At 48.0% G+C, this 18,426-nt stretch overlaps 1 protein-coding gene across 1 annotated transcript in view; it reads left to right on the forward strand.

Annotated features, from left to right (window-relative positions):
• Positions 1-136: 136 nt before the first annotated feature.
• CUNH8orf74 (chromosome unknown C8orf74 homolog) overlaps positions 137-18,426 on the forward strand; it is a 19,830-nt gene continuing 1,540 nt past the window's right edge. The window contains exons 1-3 of the mRNA XM_050152370.1: positions 137-184; positions 3,060-3,252; positions 17,402-17,817. Coding sequence (XP_050008327.1) covers positions 137-184; positions 3,060-3,252; positions 17,402-17,817 — 657 coding nt within the window. The remainder of the gene's footprint in view (positions 185-3,059; positions 3,253-17,401; positions 17,818-18,426) is intronic.

An 18,426-nucleotide genomic window follows, 5' to 3' on the forward strand; every position in this document is an offset into this window, starting at 1 on the left:
GGATCCCTGAAGGACCAGTATGAAAGAATTAGGAGTCTGGGACCCATGACATAACAAAGCCAGGCTTTCTTGCCGGGATTCTGGGAACTGAGTCAGTTCCAGAGACGTCTCCTAGCAACTGGGAGAAGCCAGGGCCATGGCACTCCTAACACCCCAGGGAGTGAAGGAAGTCTTCCAGTTTCAGGTGAAGATCTGGGTTAGAGTCCTTTGCTCCAGTGGGTGTAGTGGGGAGGGGGAGGTGTCCCAGCAAGGATCGTAGACGCTGTCTTCTTGGGTGGCACTTCTAACATCTCCACACACCACCTCCCAGGGCACAATGGATGCTTGAGGCTGGAATTCTAGAGTCACCAGCCCTGAGTCTGGTGCAATGGATGCTCGAGGCTAGAATTCCAGAGTCATAGCCTTTTGGGGGCTCAATGGGAAGTCTAGGCTATGGACCAGCCCCATCAGAGATGGGGGAGGAGAGGACAGTGCCCACCAGCTGGTGCCGGGGGCTCCAACAGCCCTCTAGAGCTGTAACCCACATGTGAGGGAGGGCAAAGGGGTCTGGCTGATGGGAGCTGCAGGGAAGGACTGCATCATATAGAGACGTGTGGTGAACAGAAACTGCCAGGGGTTAAGAACCGGGCTCTAGGCCATGAGGTCCGCCATTGATCTGCTTGGAGTTCCCCTAGCTGGAGCCTCCTCATCCTGCAGAGCAGACTCCTGTCTACAGCAGGTCTCTATATCTTCTCATTTCTTATTGTTATGGAAGTGTTGTTTTTTTTTTTCCTCTGAGACAGGGTTTCTCTGTGTAACTTTGGAGTCTGTCCTGGAACTTGCTTCTGTAGACCAGGCTGGCCTTGAGCTCACAGGGATCTGCCTATCTCTACTTCCCAAGTGCTGGGATTAAGAGCGCGTACCACCACCGCCCGGCCTTGAAGTGACTCTTGCTTCTCCTACTATCCACCCTTTCTAGAAAGGCTATAGAAGGACGACTGAGGGAGAAGTCTACTCTGTCAGTCTTCTCAGTCCACAAGAGAGCCCGGACAACCATCCAGCTAAACGTCACCTCACTAAACCTCTTCTCCGCCAGCCATTTACACTCTAGTATGAATGTATCAGGTTAGCTAGCTGAAGTCTCAGAAATTAACTTGTTTTAGGGACCTATAATTTAAAACGAGGCTTGTTGGAGGTGCCTAAACCTGGGGCTGCACGGGCTAGTGTCAGAACTCTCAAAGGAGTGCTAGTAAGAGTAAGTGGGGTTGGGGAGACAGTTCAACTGGTCAAGGACTCTCCACACGAGCTCAAGGACCTGACTGTGTCTGATTCCCTAGAATATACTTCATGGACGGGTGGTACCAAAGCTTTATAATGCCAGTAATAGGGAGGCAGAGACAGGCCACAAGCCCAGACCACTTGGCCAGTTCCAGGCCAGTGAGAGATCCCGTCTCAAAAACACAGGGGACTATGAGTGATGACTGACTCCTGAGGCTGCCCTCTGCCTTCCACATACACACTCACACATGTGTACACACACAGGAACACTGACATGGGAGCACACCCACACATGTGTACCCCTACACATAGTGTACCAGATTTTTTCTTCTCTCTCCCCCCTCTCCCTCTCTCCCTCTCTCTCTATTACTTTTTGAGGTTTTTTTTTTTTAGGCTTTTTGTTTTATTTGGTTTTTTGTTAAGACAGGGTTTCTCTGTGTAGTCTTGGCTGTCCTGGAACTCACTCTATAGACCAGGCTGGCCTCAAGCTCACAAAGATCCGCCTACCTCTACCTCCTGAGTACTGGAATTAAAGGCATGCTCCACCACCACTAACTCCAGGCTTTTTCTTTTGGGCCACCAACCAGCTCCCAAATCACAACAGGGAGGCTTCCTGTTGGTTATAAATGCTCAGCCTAGCTTAAGCTCATTTCCGGCTAAGTCTTTTGAACTTAAATTAACCTTTTTCTCCTTATCTACCTTTTCCATTAGGACTTGTACCTTTTCTTTCTTTCTTGTTGTCTCTATGTCTGTCTGACTGGCTGGCAGCTGTGTGTCTTCTGGCCCCAGGCATCTTCCTCATTCTCTTGTTCTTCTTTTTGAGCCTAGAGTTCTCCTATTTTTTTCACTCTGACTGCTAACCCCACCTTCTCTTTCTCTGCCTAGCTATTTTATTCGACCAATCTGGGTGCTTTAGGCAGGCAAAGTGAAACAGATGCAACACATCTTTACATAATTAAACACACATCCTTGCATTGTTAAACAAATGTAGCCTAAACACATTTCACGTGCTAGCAGTGGTGGTGCTCGCCTTTAATCCCAGCTCGGGAGGCAGAGGCAGGCGGATCTCTGTGAGTTCAAGGCCAGCCTGGTCTATAGAGTGAATTCCAGAACAGCCAAAGTTACACTGAGAAACTCTGTCTCAAAAAACTAAACCAACCAACCAACCAACCAAAACAAAACAAAACAAAACAAAACAAAACAAAAAAAAGTATAGCTTTTACACAGTTAAAGTAATATTCTGTAGCATAAGCAAATGTAACACATCTTTGTCTAGTTAGAATAATATTCCACAACACATGAGCACACACCCACACATGTGTACCTATACACACAGGAGCACACTCACACATGTGTACCGACACACACAAGAGCACATTCACACATGTGTGCCTACACACATATGGGAGCACATCTATACATGTACACCCACATACTTGGAAGCATACCCACACATGTGTGCCTACACACACAGGAGCACACCCACACATTTGTACTGATACACACAGGGCCACATCACACATATGTACCTAGACACATGAAAGCACACCCAGACACACACAAGAGCACACCTACACATGTGTACCAACACACACAGGGGCACACCCACACATGTGTACACACTAGAGCAGACCCAAAAGAACAAGTTTCCAGGAAGGGGAGGAACAGTTGTCTAGAAACCAAGCCTGATTCCTCCTTGGGGTCCCCACATTCCTGGTAATTCTCAGGATTTTCCTGGGGCCCCACAACAGTGTCATGCCCAGTAATGACTTTATCTCCTTTCCCTGTAACACCCCCTGCAGAAACCCCAGGGGCGAGAGCACTTGCGAAGGCTCCTAAACTGGGAGGAGTTTGATGAGCTGAGGGATGCCCGCCGGAGCATCCTGCTGGACACCCTCTACGACAGCGTCATCTTTGCTGTGGGTAAAGGCTTCCCATGGGTCGAGGTGGTTCAGGTGGTCAAGTTCACTGAAGAGTTGCTCAAGGAGACCAAAGGTAAAGAATGACACCAAGGGCAGGCACACGGGAGCTCCCAGGAGCAGGTGATCTCTTGGGAGGCACTGTGCTCAGAAGCAGCACGGCCCCGGGCCCTGGTCCCCATCCCTGATCTTTATGGCTGCAAATCCTGCACCGCCTCACACTGTGCACATGAACTAAGTGTGTCAGTTCCCTCCTTAGAGTCTTTCATGGACTCCCCCTTGCACTGTGGGACGGAAGGTTGTCTCCACAATGGGTTATGTTCCTCAGGAGATGTCCCCTCTGCTGTAGACTGGTCACTGCAGAGCCATTATGGAAACATGATGGTTTAATTACAAAACACAAAACTGTCTTTCCCACCATCATTCCTCCACGTGAATCACATCAGTGTATCTTCAGATTGCATTGTGGTAGAAGGTTTGGTTTTTAAAATTGCTATTTGAGTCACTGACTTCAATTTCATAAGGATATCCTTTGATGATTTTGGTTTGAGATTAGGGCAAATTTTCCACTGGTTTCTAAAATGGCCAGGGACATACTTTTGTAATTTTTTTACTATGAATTTATTTGAAGCAAGGCTCCTCAGCATTGCAATATCAAAACATTAGTTGAGTCTGAAAATGTTGAAGATATTCCATATTCTACAGTATTAAATATTCATCTAAGATTTCATTTTTATATTTAAATAAACAAGTAAATAATCTCATTAATATGCAACCTTAATCTTTAATCAGTAGTAAAATTACATCTGCTGGAAAATGTTTTAAATGTAATACTCATAATTGGTAAATTGATTTGCATACCTATTTTCTTTACCTACATATCCAGAGTGGTATTTCATTTGGAGGGCATGAAGTTGGGCATGGTGGTGAAACACTTTCATCTCAGCACTTGGGAGGTATATGGGTCTCTGTGAGTATACAACCAGCCTGATCTATAGTGTACATAGTGAGTCCAAGGCCAGCCAGGGCTACATTGTGAGACCCAGTCCCAAAATAAAATTGGTGGGGTACAAAAGGATCACAGGTGGAAAGCATTCAAGAAGCCATGCTTACAACACTTGGGGCTTTGGCTGAAGGTGGAAGACTCATAGAGGAGGGAGTTGTGTTACCATCACTCTGTTGCTGAAGGTTCACTAGCACAAGCTCACCTGTGCCCTGGACCAGCCATCCGTTAGGAACGCTGGGTCTTCTGCATGACCCACTGACTTACGTTACCGCCTCTGACTTCACTAGGTTGCTCATTTCCCAGTTTGATCTTGGTCCCCCTTTTCTCTCCCCTCTGGTAACATCTGAGCCAGCCACCCAGGTTCGCTGCTGGGTTATGAGCCAAATGCTGAAAATGCAAAAATTAGAAACTCTTAAAAGCTGATAGATTGCTTGTTGCACCAATGTGAGGACCTAAGCCGGGGTCCTCAGCACTCACTTAAAGGCAGGGCATTGTGCTAAATGTCCCTATGAAGTGTATGCCCCAGCACTGGAGGCAGAGGCAGGGACGATTGGTTCCTGGGATTTGCTAGCAAAATGGTGAGATCTAAGTTCAGTGAGAGCCCTTATCTCAAAAAACAAGATAAGCAACTAAGAAAGACACCGAACATTAGTCTCGGACCTCCATACATGCATGTGTAGGCCAGCACACCACAAACACATGTACACATACACACACCACAGTCCACTTGGCTCTTCAAAGAGCTGACATCTCGAGACATTTCTCCTTCACAAAGGCCTATTGCAATAAAGACATCTCTCTATCTGCTGAGGAGGTGTCAGCATCTCCACATGTACACAGCATCCGCTGTGACGATCACGCTCCAGGGACCAAATACACAAAGCAAGACACAAAGCAGATTAGAACCCTCTACCCCACTTACACCTTGAGTATCTGAAACGAAGCAAAGCTGAGGCAGACAGCATCATGAATAACAAAAAAAGTCATGTCAGTAACTTAAAATAGTAGGAGAAGACTTAAAAGAATAAACAGAAAAAAATGCAAGCCAGGAACAGCATTTTCTTTATTAAAATATTTAAACTGCCTGACTCAGACAGTCACTGACCACACTTTGAAATCTTTTATCTTAGTGGGTAGCTGTTCTTCCCTCCTATAAATGATAATATTTTTTATTGATTCTTATTGAGCTCTACATTTTTCTCTGCTCCCCTCCCTGCCTCTCCCCTCTTCCCTTCAACCCTCCCCAAAGGACACCATGCTCCCAATTTACTCAGGAGATCTTGTCTTTTTCTACTTTCCATGTAAATTAGATCTATGCAAATCTCTCTTAGTGTCCTCATTGTTGTCTATTTTTTTGTGCATGGTGATAGATATGGGTCTATTTTCATTATTCTACATGTTGATATCCAGTTATGCCAGCACCACTTGTTAAATATGCTTTCTTTTTTTCCATTTGACATTTTTTGCTTCTTTGTCAAAAATCAGGTGTTCGAAGATGTGTGGATTGATATCCAGGTCTTCTATTCGGTTCCATTTGTCCTCCTGTCTGTTCTTATGTCAATACCAGGCTGTTTTCAGTATTGTAGCTCTGTAGTAGAGTTTGAAGTCAGGGATTGTGATCAAGTATTTGACAAGAAACTATGAGAGGGGAAGCTGATTTGGTCTCAGTTTAAGATTTGGATCACAATCCCTGACTGAAATGAAAATTCATTTCATTGAATTTTAGAAAGTCTTTAATTTCTCCCTTTATTTCTTCCTTGGCCCACCAATGATTCAGGTGAGCATTGTTTAATTTCCATGTGTTTGTGGGTTTTCTGGAATTAGTTGACTTCTAGTTTTAAATCATGGTGATCTGATAAGGTACATTGGGTTATTTCAAGTTTTTTGTATTTGTTGAGGTTTGTCTTGTTACTGAGTATGTGGTCAATTTTTGAGAACGTTCCATGAGGTGCTGAGAAGAAGGTATATTTTTTTCTGTTTAGATGGAATATTCTATAGATGTCTGTTAAGTCCATTTGAGTCATAACATCTGTTAGTTCTCTTATTTCTTTGTTCATTTTTTTTTGTCTGATTGACCTGTCTAGTGGTGAGAAGGGAGGGTTGAAGTCTCCCACTATTAGTGTGTGGGGTTTAATGTATTATTTAAGCTTTAGAAGTGTTTCTTTTATATATGAAAGTGCCCTTGTATTTGGGGTGTAGATGTTCAGTATTGAAATTTCTTCTTTATAGATTTTTGACTAATATGAAATGACCTTCTTTGTCTCTTTTGACTGATTTTAGTTTGAAGCTTATTCTGTTAGATATTAGGATAGCTATACCAGCTTGTTTCTTAGGTCCATTTGACTGGTATCTTTTTTCCTAACGCTTTACTCTGAGACGATGTCTGCCTTTGAGGTTGAGATGTGTTTCTTGTATGCAGAAGAAGGATGGATTCTGTTTTCATATCTAATCTGTTAGCCTGTGCCTTTTTACAGGTGAGATGAGTCCATTTACATTAAGAAATACTAATGACCAGTGATTGCTATCTCCTGTTTAGTTTTCACTGTTGGTGGTGTTAATTTGTGCATTTTTCCCTTTTTTTGGGATTTGCTGCTATGAAACCATCAATTGTCTGTGTTTTTGTTAGTGTAGCTAATTTCTTGGGTTGGAGTTTTTTTTCTAGTGTTTCATGGAGGGCTGGGTTTGTGGCTAAGTGTTGGTAAAATCTAGATTTGTCATGGAATATCTTACTTTGTCCTTCTATGATAATTGACAGTTTTGCTGAGGATGGTAGTCTGGGCTGGCATCTGTGGTCTCTAAATGTCTGCATAACACTTGACCATGACATTTTGGGTTTCATTGTCTCCAATGAGAAGTCAGGTGTAATTCTGATAGATCTACTTTATATGTTACTTGGCCTTTTTCCTTTGCAGCTCTTAATATTCTTTCTTTACTCTGTATGTTCAGTGTCACAAGAGCACTTTTTATTTGGATCCAGTCTATTTGGTGTTCTGTAAGCTTCTTGCATCTTCATAGGCATATCTTTGGGAAAGTTTTCTTCTATAATTTTGTTAAATATATTTTCTGTGCTTTTGAGTTGAACTTCTCCTTCTTCTATACCTATTATTCTTAGATTTGGCCTTTTCATGGTGTCCCATATTTCCTGGATATTTTGTGTTAAGATTTTGTTCAATTTAATGTTTTCTTTAATTGATGAGTCTATTTCCTCTATTGTATCTTTAGCGCTTGAGATTCTCATTTCCATCTCTTGTATTCTACTTATTCTGCTGCTTATGCTTGCATTTGTGATTCCTGATCATTTTCTCATGATTTCTGTTTCTATAATTCCCTCAGCTTGTGGTGTCTTTATTGTCTCTATTTCAGTTTTCAAGTCCTGAATAGTTTCTTTCATATGTTTGATTTCTTTTTCTTGGTTTTCTTTAAGTGATTTGCTGATGTCTTCCAATTTTTTTGTTTGTCTTTTCCTCTTTTTCTTTAAGGGGATTTCTCATTTCCTCTTTAAGAGTTTCAAACATTCTCTTGAAGTTATTTTTTATGTCATTTTCTTCTGTTTCATCTATATTTGGTTGTTCAGGTCTTGCTGTTGTAGGGTCTTTAGGTTTTACTGGTGTTGTGTTGCTCTTTGTGGTGTTGCATATGTTCTTACCTTTTCTACTCATCTTTTCCTCTAATAGGTGTGGTTGGGGCTGTCTGAGATTCTGTTGAATAATCTTCTAGATGACAGTGAATCCAAAGCTCAGATGGTTGTTCCTCATGGTACAGTCAGTGTCACAGTTCTAGTTACCCAATTGGTTACTCTGTGTTCCTGGAGATAGCTCAGCGCTCCTGTGCTTTGCTCTGCTCCCTTGGAGTTTGCTGTCTCAGGCCTACTTTGGCCTAGGTTGCCGGCTTTTCCCCCATTTCTATAAATCCAGGTTTGGATCCCCTTCTGCAGAAGTCCCTGGCTTGGAGTTGGACCTGGAAAGGTTTCTAGCTCTGGTCTACTGCCTTGGATGTCTTAGGCTCCAGTAGGCTTAGACCCGCAGAGGACCTGCTTACTCCCTCAGAGGTCCCAGACTCATGCTCTGACCCACAGAGGTTTCAGGTTCCTGCCTATTCCCTTTGATGTCCCAAACCAATGCCCGGACCCACAGAGATCCTGGCTCAGGCCTACTCCCTCTGAGATCCCAGACTCATGCCTGGCTCCACTGAGATCTCTGGTTCCTACCTATTCTCTTGGAGGTCCCAGGTTCTCTCATGCCCAGACTGGCAGAGGTCCTGGCTCAGGCCTAATTCCTGGGAGGTCCTAGACTCATGCCCAGACCCACCAGGGTTCTGGCTTAGGTCTACTCCCTTGAAGGTCCCAGATTCACATCCAGACCCTCACCGGTCTCTGGCTTTGGCTCACTCACTCAGCCGTTACTCCCCTGTACATGTTCTGGTGGAGATCACTGGCTCCAAATCTGGTTGCTGGCTCAATCCTGATCCCCCAATGTCTCTGGACTGTGTTGGCTCCAGGGACTGAATTTGCTCCTGGCTTCTGCTCCCAGTAGAGCTTGTCAATGCTAATATTTTTGAAATTTTTCTATGTTTTGAGAAAACCAGACAAATGTTCTCCGTTCTATTATCCTCCCTCCAGTGCCATGGTTTGATGTTGTTTCTTGGGCACAGAAATCACCCTCCAATTTGGATCAGGTGGAACTGGCAGTCCAATAGCAGTGCCCTTGCATAAACATCTTTTTTTCCTCTTCCATGTACTTATTCTTGAAGCAGTTGGTTAGCGCATTAGCTTCTTCAAGCGAACATGCCTTCATTTATTAGGAGCTCCTGGAGTCTCACCAGCAGAGGGAACACCAATGTAGACAGAGGGTGTGTTTGTAAATGCCAGCTTTGTCTTTGCACCCCCTTGGCCAGTCACACTGCTGGAGCTTCTGTCAAGTGCATCTGGCTAAGTGAAAAGCTAATGGTCCAGAATAAGGTGCCAGGACAAGACATTGTGTATCTTCCCTTCATCTGCAGATGGGCTCAGGCTATGGATCAGCAGAAAAAAAAGCCCAGGAAATCTCTGCGTGCCATCTAACCCAGCTGCTGTAGGCCGTGACCTCTCCTGGCACACATGCACACAAGCACCTATCTAGATGAGTGACAGAGCTGTGCACTGTCCTGATGAGGGCACTCCTACCCTGCATCCTGCCCCAGCCCCTCCTAGGTACATCACACCTATGACAGGCACTGGCATAGGATGCAGTCAGTGGGGGCCACAGGCCAACACCATCAGAGTTTCTGTTCCGGCTGATATCCACGCTGGCTGCCACTCTTCTTAGCAGGTGGCTTCCCTGGGGTGCTTTGTTGTGGCTAACCTAGGCTAAGGACGGTTGTATTTTGTTTGCACGACAGATGAGGACATTGGCAGGCAGTGTTTAAGGAGGGGTTGTGTTTGCACAAGAGTGATTCAGAGCCCTGCCAGGATGGCTGCCAGCTCAGCTTATCTCCTTGCCCAATCGAACCCAGCACTGGGAGGGAAATGGCAGCCCTTTATTCAAAAGCATAAGCTGATTTTGTCCTGGAAAAAGGGCTCCCAGGATCTTCTGGCCTCAATTCCAGGCTCTGTACTTGGCACCTTCTTGGGTCAGCCTCCGGGAAGGCTGGGAAACTCACATCCAGCTGGCCTAGGGTGAGATCACCAGCCATAGGGTCAAGGGGCAGGGTTCTTCCAGTCTCCCACATCCTGGTTGGGAGAGAATGGCAGGAAAGGGCAGGCTTTATGTTCTGTACCCAAGCCATAGGGGACTCGGGAGAAAAGAGGGAACCCAACATGCGGCTTCTCAGGAAGCCATGGGCAGGAAGGAAAGGATGAAGGGGGTTGAGGCAGCCTGAGCTACCTCAGTTTCATTCCGCAGCCCCTGGCCTCTGCTTGTCTGGAGGACTCTTCCCAGCCAGCTCCCTACTTCCACATCTTGTCACCATGACAATATGGACACATGAAGTCGGAAGACACCCCTGTCTGATTGCCTGGCCACAAAATCCCGGTGCTAATAGGAAGGCAGCCTGGAGGAGCAGCTAATAGAAGCAGAGCAGAGTGTGTCATGGTCCTGGCATCTGTAGTTCCACCCATGCCACTCCTGATTCTCCAGGAAATGTCACTAGGCCACCACAGGGTGGGAAGGCAGCCACCTGCCTGTCCCCAGCAGCCCAGACCTGGAGACAGCAGTGAGTCACCAGGCTACCCGGCATGGCTCTTCCACCCAGGGTACTCATGGCCATGGAGAAGTTCTGTACCCTCACCACCACCCCCTGCAGCACCCTAGTCCAGCAAAGCAGAGAACAGGGGACAGACTGAGCAGGGGTACCCTCAGACCAGGCCAGGATGGAGGCGTTAGGGCGAAGTTCTTTGCCAAAGTTTCCTTCAAGGCCATTGGTGGAGATACAGAATGTTTCTTGGGACCAACTGGCAACTCTCACTTTAGAGTTTCCCCTGGGTGGATATGATGCTTCGGGCCACCCTTGAAAGTGCCATAGGCAACAAGAGTCAGCAACATACATACACCTGCTTCCTTACCGTTCTGGAGGCTGCAAGTCTAGGAAGAGTTGTTGGCAGGCCACTTGTTCCTAAGACTGCTTTCGCTGGCCTTCAGCTGCCACTACCCTCCCCCCATGTCCTCACCTGGTCTCCTTCTGTCCATGTCCACTACTTCTCACTTAAGGCCCCACTCAGACTACATGGCTTCTTTTAACCCCCAGCTACTTTAAAAGCCTTATCTCCTCCCCCCCCCCAAAAAAAAACATTCTGAGGTCTTTGGGGGTGGTTAGGTGTCCAGTGTATAAATATGAAGAAGCCAGATATGGTGGCATGTGTCTACTTTTTCAGAACTTAAGAGATTGAGACAGAAGCCGTCCTGTGCTATACCACAAGAGTCCATATTAAAAGAAAAACAAGAGCAGTTTGGGGCGGGTGAGAGTAAGGTACGTCTCAACCAGTATGCAGAGTGAGGTCACAGCTAACTATGTCAACAAGCCTGCCACAGAAGCCTTCTCCTTCCCTGGCCAGACTGTCTATCCTGCCAAGGGTGGCTATGAAAAGTCTAGCCTTCCCTGTGGCATCAATAATCTCCCCTATGGTCTGGTACGAGAGTAAGTGTTTCAAAGGTGAGATGCTGTGACCCAGAGAGATTAACTTTCCTAAGAATGCTCCTAGGGCAAGTGAGTTCAGGATTTGAAACCAGGACTCTGTCTGACTCAGAATCCACACCCGGCTTGGTGACTTTGCATTTTGATCAGGGACCTGAGCACCTGGGGTGTAGGCGGGCTGGAGAGGTAGAGAGGTAGCTGAGAGAAGCCCCTACCTCAAGTGGGATAGGAAGTTGGCATGCAGGAAGAAGAAGCACCTAGGAGGGCCAGGTAAGCTGTCTGGGAGTGCCCTCTAACTGGTCACCTTGAGTTACATCCTGAGTCTGGGGACTGATCCCAGCCACCAGCAGGAGGGCTCCAGAGGGGTTCGTGTCTCAGCCCAGACTAAGAGAGTAACCTGTGTCTGCCAGCTGTCTGTGTCACCTATGGACGGATGTCAGTCCTCCATCTCTTGACTGTGACCATCTGCCATCTTATTCCTGCCCTTCCTCAGCCAGTTGAGACCCTAGCATCCCGGGAAAAGGTGCTGTATAAAGTAGCTGATTGGCAGGCTGGGTACAGAGTCAGGTCCCTGACATCGGAGGATTATTTGGTTGCTTCCATCTCAGGCAGGGGGACAGTTAAAACGATGGGGTTGCAGAGTCATGGCTCCCAGCACCCACTGTAGCCCACTATGGCTCTGAAGACCTTCAGCTCCATGGAAATCCTCACAGCTTCTTAGAGTGAAAAGGGACCAAGGAGGTCACCTGATCTACCCCTAACCCATCCATCAACACATTTTAGAATCCTCGGGCACCCATGTCCCACATCATACACCAGACAGTAGGTGACTATCAAGAAACAGGATGGCGGCCGCCATTCAGTACTCAGGACCCTAAGGTGGTACCCCACCCCTAGAGAACCAGATAGATTCCAAATTATCCCCAGGGAGGTGCTGGTGGAGACCTAAGGAGAAAGGAGAGGGTGAACACACAAAAACACATTATTTATCCCTATGGGAAGCCCTGGATAGTCACTGTCTTCAGACCTGACAAGGCAAAATTTTTATTGGCTCCATTTTCCAGATGAAAGCACTGATTTCTAGAAGGAGTCACCTGTACAAGCGAGGACATGCTGTGACCAGGTGTGAACTACATCTCCGTGAGTCCTCAGCCTGGGCTCTCACGGATTCACTGAGCTACTCTGTGGAGAAGCCAAATTCTGAGCTCAGCTCCCAGTGTCAAAGCCTGGGCTCGGTGGGGAACTCACAGGGATTGCCAGCCAAGGAGGCGGAGATCAGTGAAAGGCTGTCACTCCAATCTAAAGCCCAAGGCAGAGGGGAAGTTTCAGCCTGGCAGTCTGGGAAGATCTTGACGGGTCCTTCTCCAGGGGTTTTGGAATCAGACTGCCTACTCTCCAGTACCTGCAGTGCCACTGGCCTCCGCAGAAGGGGGGCTTCCTGTGGGGACATCCTGCTCTAAAGAGAAAGGGAGCCAGCATCCCAAAGACCCAGGGATAGGCAGGTGATGTGGAAACAGTGCTAGGCAAAGGTGGAGAAATCTCACAGCCGTCATCTCAAAGTGCTGTGTGGCCATTGGTCAGCAGGGCAGACATAGAACACACATCAGGGCAACAGAACAACGATGTCTCCTGCCCCAGCCTAGACCTTCCTTGCCTCAGGAACTGTGGCCAGCTACATTCAGAGACACTTCTGACCACAAGAAGCCACAGGGTCCAGGGAAAAGAAGTAGAAACATCTCCCTTCCTCAGGTTAGGAATTGGAACAAAGTCCAGGACCAGACCCTGGTTTCTTGGCTGGGGCATGTGCCACCCTTTTTCTGGACCTCAGTTATCCACCTTTAGAACAAGAACTTTTGGTCTAGAGAGATGATCTACCCCCTAAGAGATTTGAAAAGCATTGCATTTGCTCCACCTTGTTGATGATAGGACTGAACTCCGCATAGTCGGGCTGCTTGGTATCCTTGGAAGGGTTTATTTTCAAGGTCTTTGGCTCAGACCATGCATCACTGATAAAGTACCTACTACAGAACGGCCTTTAGAAATCTGAGAGTTGAGGTCCTTTCTGCGTCTACATCTAAGAATCTACAAAGAGAGCTTGAAGCCACTTGGAGGCAAGAGACCAATGCTGAATCTGCAAGAGGCCGGTGCTGTATTCAGACTCTGCCATTCATCAGCTATGCATCCTTGAGCAAATCTCTCTGCCTCTCTCTGAGACTCAGTGTGCCCTGTGGATAAATAAGGATGAGCTTCCCTGAGCTGAGAGGGGTTTGTGAACCCAAGGGGCACAGGTGCATGTGACACGATGCTTTTGGATCCTCCAACCCTGAGGTGAACGCTGTCTTGGTAGTCACTACAGAGGTTCCTGGATGCTGGGGAACACAGAAGGGAGCTTGATGGAGACCGCGGGCCTGGCTTCTCGCTCAGGTGCTAAGAAAGTCACGTTGTCAGTTTGTGTCCTGGCTTGACTCTTCTGCCTTGGATCCAAAACAAGGCAACCAGACCATCTTGTTGGAGACACCTAGGCCACCTGGTGCCCATCCAGAAAGATCAGCCCCTCCTCACCGCTTCCGTGTCCTCTGCACCCTCAGAACGGGCTCATCTCCTGTGCTGCTACGGAGATGCCAGCACTCCCCTTCCAGGTCTTTTTTGCCCAGTGCTGGAGCAAGCAAGCATCTTGTGTTGCCATCGGCAGATCCTCCCCCACACCCCTCTTCCATCATTCCTCTCCTCCTCCACGCTGCTCCTCCTCACAGGTGTGGGCCTCCAGGGGTTTGGGGACAGACTTCAGGAAGTTCCCAGTGGCCAATGCAAATGAAGGCCACTCCCTGTTATTGAAGAGCAATGTGCAGGCCCAGCTCTGCCTGCCTCTACCAGAGACTTCTCCTGCTTAATCCCTCGGTGCTGAGTCACTGGGATGCAGGGAGCAGAGTGTACAGCTCATGGCAGGGAGGGATAAGGTCTACTGAGCCCGGGCAGCATCTCTGGTAGAGTTCAAATTCAGCCAGTGGACCAATTTGACCGATCAAATTCTTCCCATTGACCCAGGCAAAGGCTGCACTAGTATTTCCCGACCTTTCAAGAAAGCCGTATAACAAATCGTAGGAAGATCGGGACATAACTGGACCTCACAGATGTCGTGTAAGGCTGCTGGGGATGCAGAGGATGGGATGGCCTTGGAGAAAGCAGCGGACATGGCCACCCACATAGAGGGACAGGTTCCCCACCCTGTGCACCGCCAAGCCGAGTCAGGCTGCATGCAGAACAGAGTACCTTCTGGCAGGCTCACTTGCGAGGAGCCTAGAGGAGTCCTGATAGGTCCCCTCGTGACTGTTCACACACAGGGCTTCACTCAGGCCTGCAGGCCAGCTTTCATGGACAGAAACAATGTCTTCCTGGTGGTCCCTCTACTTGGCTGCCATCTCAGTCTGAAGCCTGCTCAACCTCTTGCTCTTGTTTTTGCTTCCCTACCCCCGAGGGGGTTATCTTGGAGGAACATAAGGATTCTATGCTACAGGAACCCTTTCCTGCCTTTTCTTCAGCACCCGTCCATCCTCTGTCCAGCCCCTCTGGACTCCCCGCCTTTCTCATCCTTGGCCCCGCATGCACCGCAGGTATTTATCCATGCATCCTCCGTTCTTGTTTAGGTAATCTGTAGCATACCTGTGCCCTCATCTTTGCCCGCACCTGCTCCCAAGGCCAAGACTGCCTATGCCACATCATGTTCAACCACTACCACCCCCTCCAAAAGCAGAAGTGAATCTGCCAATATGCTTACAAATATGAGCAGCCCAGACCCATGCATATGCAGAAAAGGCCCCAGCAGTGGGCAGGTCACCCAGAAGCGAATGCAGAGGGTGGAGGCTCTGCATGTATTCCTGCTGCTTGCCCTTCGTCCTGCTTGGTAGCCCATGCTGGGATTCCATGGCTCTGATCCCAGATACAAGGAAGAAATGATAAAAGGAGCCCTGCCCTGGGAACCAGTCTTCATCTTCTGATGTAGATGGGGCATGGTTGTGTGTGGAGGGAGCTCTCAGCATCCCAGAAAGTTCCTAAGGATTCTACAGTGTAGGCCTGAGAGGCACAGACAAGGGTTCCCACTGGGCCTAGTCCTTCCTTTCCACTGACCGGGATGTATATGATGCTCAAGAAACCCAAAGAAATTTTAATGTTAAGGATGAGGGCCATTGGTAGAGCTGGGCTTCAGAGCTCAGATACTTTTGTCGCATTGAAAGTGCTTCCCTCTGACTCATTGGGAGTTTTGATAAACCAACGTGCAAGAGATAGGAATCTAGTCTCATTCTGTACGTGGATTCCTAGATTTGTCAGCACTGTTGGCTGAAGAAGTTGTCTTTTCTCCAATGTATCCTTTTAGAATCTTTTGTTCTAGCTGCATGGGTTTCTGTCTGGGTCCTCAATCTGTTGGTCTTGTTTCTGTCTCATGTGGTTATTGTAGAGTTAAAGTCATACATGTGCGGAGGACATGAAAATGGAAACAATACTGACTAGGGGGCTGATGGAGAGGAAGGGGGGAGGGGGGAAGGCCATAGAGTATGCGGGGTATTTAAAGTGCATTATGAACTTGCATGAAACTAGCCTTATGTGGCTCAGTATAATATGATTTTTAAACTGAAAGAGGAAAGAAGACAAAGTGTGTGTGTGTCAAAGGAGCTCAAGAGAACGGCAAGGCGAGAATCTGAATGATGTTAGGGTTTGAACATGTAGCGTCCTCTACAAGTTTTTATTTTGAGTACTTAGTCCCAAGTCTGGCCCTCTTTTGTAGGCTGTGGTGCCTCTATGAGGAGTAGATTGGGTGGAAGTGGTCATGAGGAGAGAGCCTTTGAAGGGATGCCTGCCTCTGGGTCCATTCTCAGCTTGCTTCCCAAGCCTCCACCATATCTGACAGCCTCGGCGACAATACTCACACACCACTGACTGTCCCACTCCACCATTCCCTTCCCACTGTGAGGAACTGAAGCTGGGAGCCCAAAGGCAATGCGTAGAGGTGACACAGCAGAGTCACTCAGGAAAGTACCAGCCCAAGAGGGCACAGCAAGAGGGAGCTGGGTTGGCTTCTGGACCCAGGCCAGTAGCAGATGAGGGGCCAAACTGCTCCTCAGAGTGCAGATTCTCCCTTCATTGTGTTCCCAGGGGATGCTGCTGTTATCCATCAGCTGTCCTTGCAGTAGAGGAGTCTTCCTACTCAGACACCCAGCTCTGACAAGAATAGGGTTGCAAGGGACACTAAGCGTTGGTACAATTACTGTTCCCAAGGTGCTGCCAAGAACCTCTGGTTGGTGAACCAGACCTGCACCTGCTCCCAGACAGTCCTCCAAATGTGTCATTTTCTCCATCATGGCCTGTTGCTCCTGCTCACAGCCATCCCACTCCCACCCCAAGAACCCGTTTCTGCTCACCTCCAGCCTGCTACTCAGATGCTCCAAAATGTCTTGTGCTGAAAACAAAGCCCATGGGTCCCTCCCATCTGCTTGCTGCCTACTTTTCCACCAATAGTTGCTGCCACCTATCTGCACAGCCTTCTGCCATGACTCTTTGGGTACCAATTTCTGTGTCAGGTCCCGGCAGCCTGGATGGAGGTCTGCCTCAATCCATTGCCCTGAGGTATTTAGAGGGTTCAGGCATGGGAAGAGACAGGAGAGAACTGTTCCCTCTCTGAGGAGTGACATCCTTGGTGCTGTTCTCATAGCTGACTCTCTATGTGAGGTCAACACTATTTATCCAACTCTGTCCCAAGTCCCCAGTATAAAGGTTACCTGAATACATCTTCAGTCACCTTCTTTCCCACAAACAGCAGAAACCCTTGGTACTCCCTTTCCCCCTTCCTGAGGAATCTGAAGTTGAAGCAAGTCGGAACAGAGTTGAAAGACAGAAGGATGGAACAGTCCTACAGGGGAAATGCCGTAAATCCAACTTTCTGCAAAAGATCAGTCCTGGGCTTCCTGGAAACCAAGATAAAGTGGGAGATGAGACACACCCCTGAGCTCTTGGGAGCCAATGAGTGGCTGGAGAAGCAGAGTCGGGATGCAGGTCCTGAGGTTGGATGCAGGTTCACAGTCCAATTTATACTCTGTCCCCTGTGCCTCTGTACATCCAGGCTGCTCCATCACAGAAGCTGTGACAGTCCTAGGGAACAAGCTCCGAGATTATCAGAAGCAGTTCAACGTCACCCACCTGCTGGCCCTCTGTGACTACTTCCACAACACCTTCATCCGACACTATCGACTCTACCAGTATGTCCTGAGCCAGGACCAGGAAGTCAACCTGACAGTTGCTCACGTGCAAATGTGTGCTCCACCCCAGCCCCTGCCGCTGACAGATGGCACGAATCGGGATGTGTGGAGTCATGAGCAGCAGGTGGCTGAACTCAGCACAGTGGAAGCACAGAAGCGCTCAAACGTGTTAATGCTGAAGGAGACACTGAGCCTGGAGCAGGCACACAGGCTGCAGAAGGCCTTCGGGGTCGAGGAGGCTCCAGGGCAGTTGCAGCCCCATCCGACCTTGAGGAGGAAGGTGAGGCTCTGCCTGCCAGCCCCAGGATCTCTGAGACAGAGTAGACTGGACTAACACACAGGCCTCCTTCACTGTCTGCCCTGGTAGTGGGGACAGAGAGTCATATGGGCATCTAGCATCTCCCACAGACTTTGCATGCACATCCTTGAACAGCATCCCGGCAGAGTAGAAACTCATGGCCCCATTTTTGTGATGACAACAATGAGGTTAAAGAACATCATTGCCTCACACCATGAAGGTACTGTGAAGTAGAGTTCACAGTTGGTGGAGGCCTGCAGACCTTGAAGCCACAGCTTTTGCCAGTGTCATTGACTGGTGACAGATTCCACTGACAGAGTCACAAAGGGAACATGGATCTTTGAGCTGCTGGGGAATGTCCCAGTGCCCTTTGTCTACAATCAGAGCCGTCATCATGGAGACCTAGGGTGCAGACAGCTCAGGGAAGATGTGTGAGCAGCTAGCTCAGAGAAGACTGGAAGGGCTGAGTGTGTGTGTGTGTGTGTGTGTGTGTGTGTGTGTGTGTGTGTATGTACATGGCAGCGTGAAAGAGAGAGAGAGAGAGAGAGAGAGAGAGAGAGAGAGAGAGAGAGAGAGAGAGAGAGAGAGAGA

Source organism: Alexandromys fortis, unplaced genomic scaffold (genome assembly GCF_014885135.2).
Source record: "Alexandromys fortis isolate MF-2015 unplaced genomic scaffold, M_Fortis_MF-2015_v1.1 scaffold_75, whole genome shotgun sequence".
Lineage (NCBI taxonomy): Eukaryota > Metazoa > Chordata > Mammalia > Rodentia > Cricetidae > Alexandromys > Alexandromys fortis.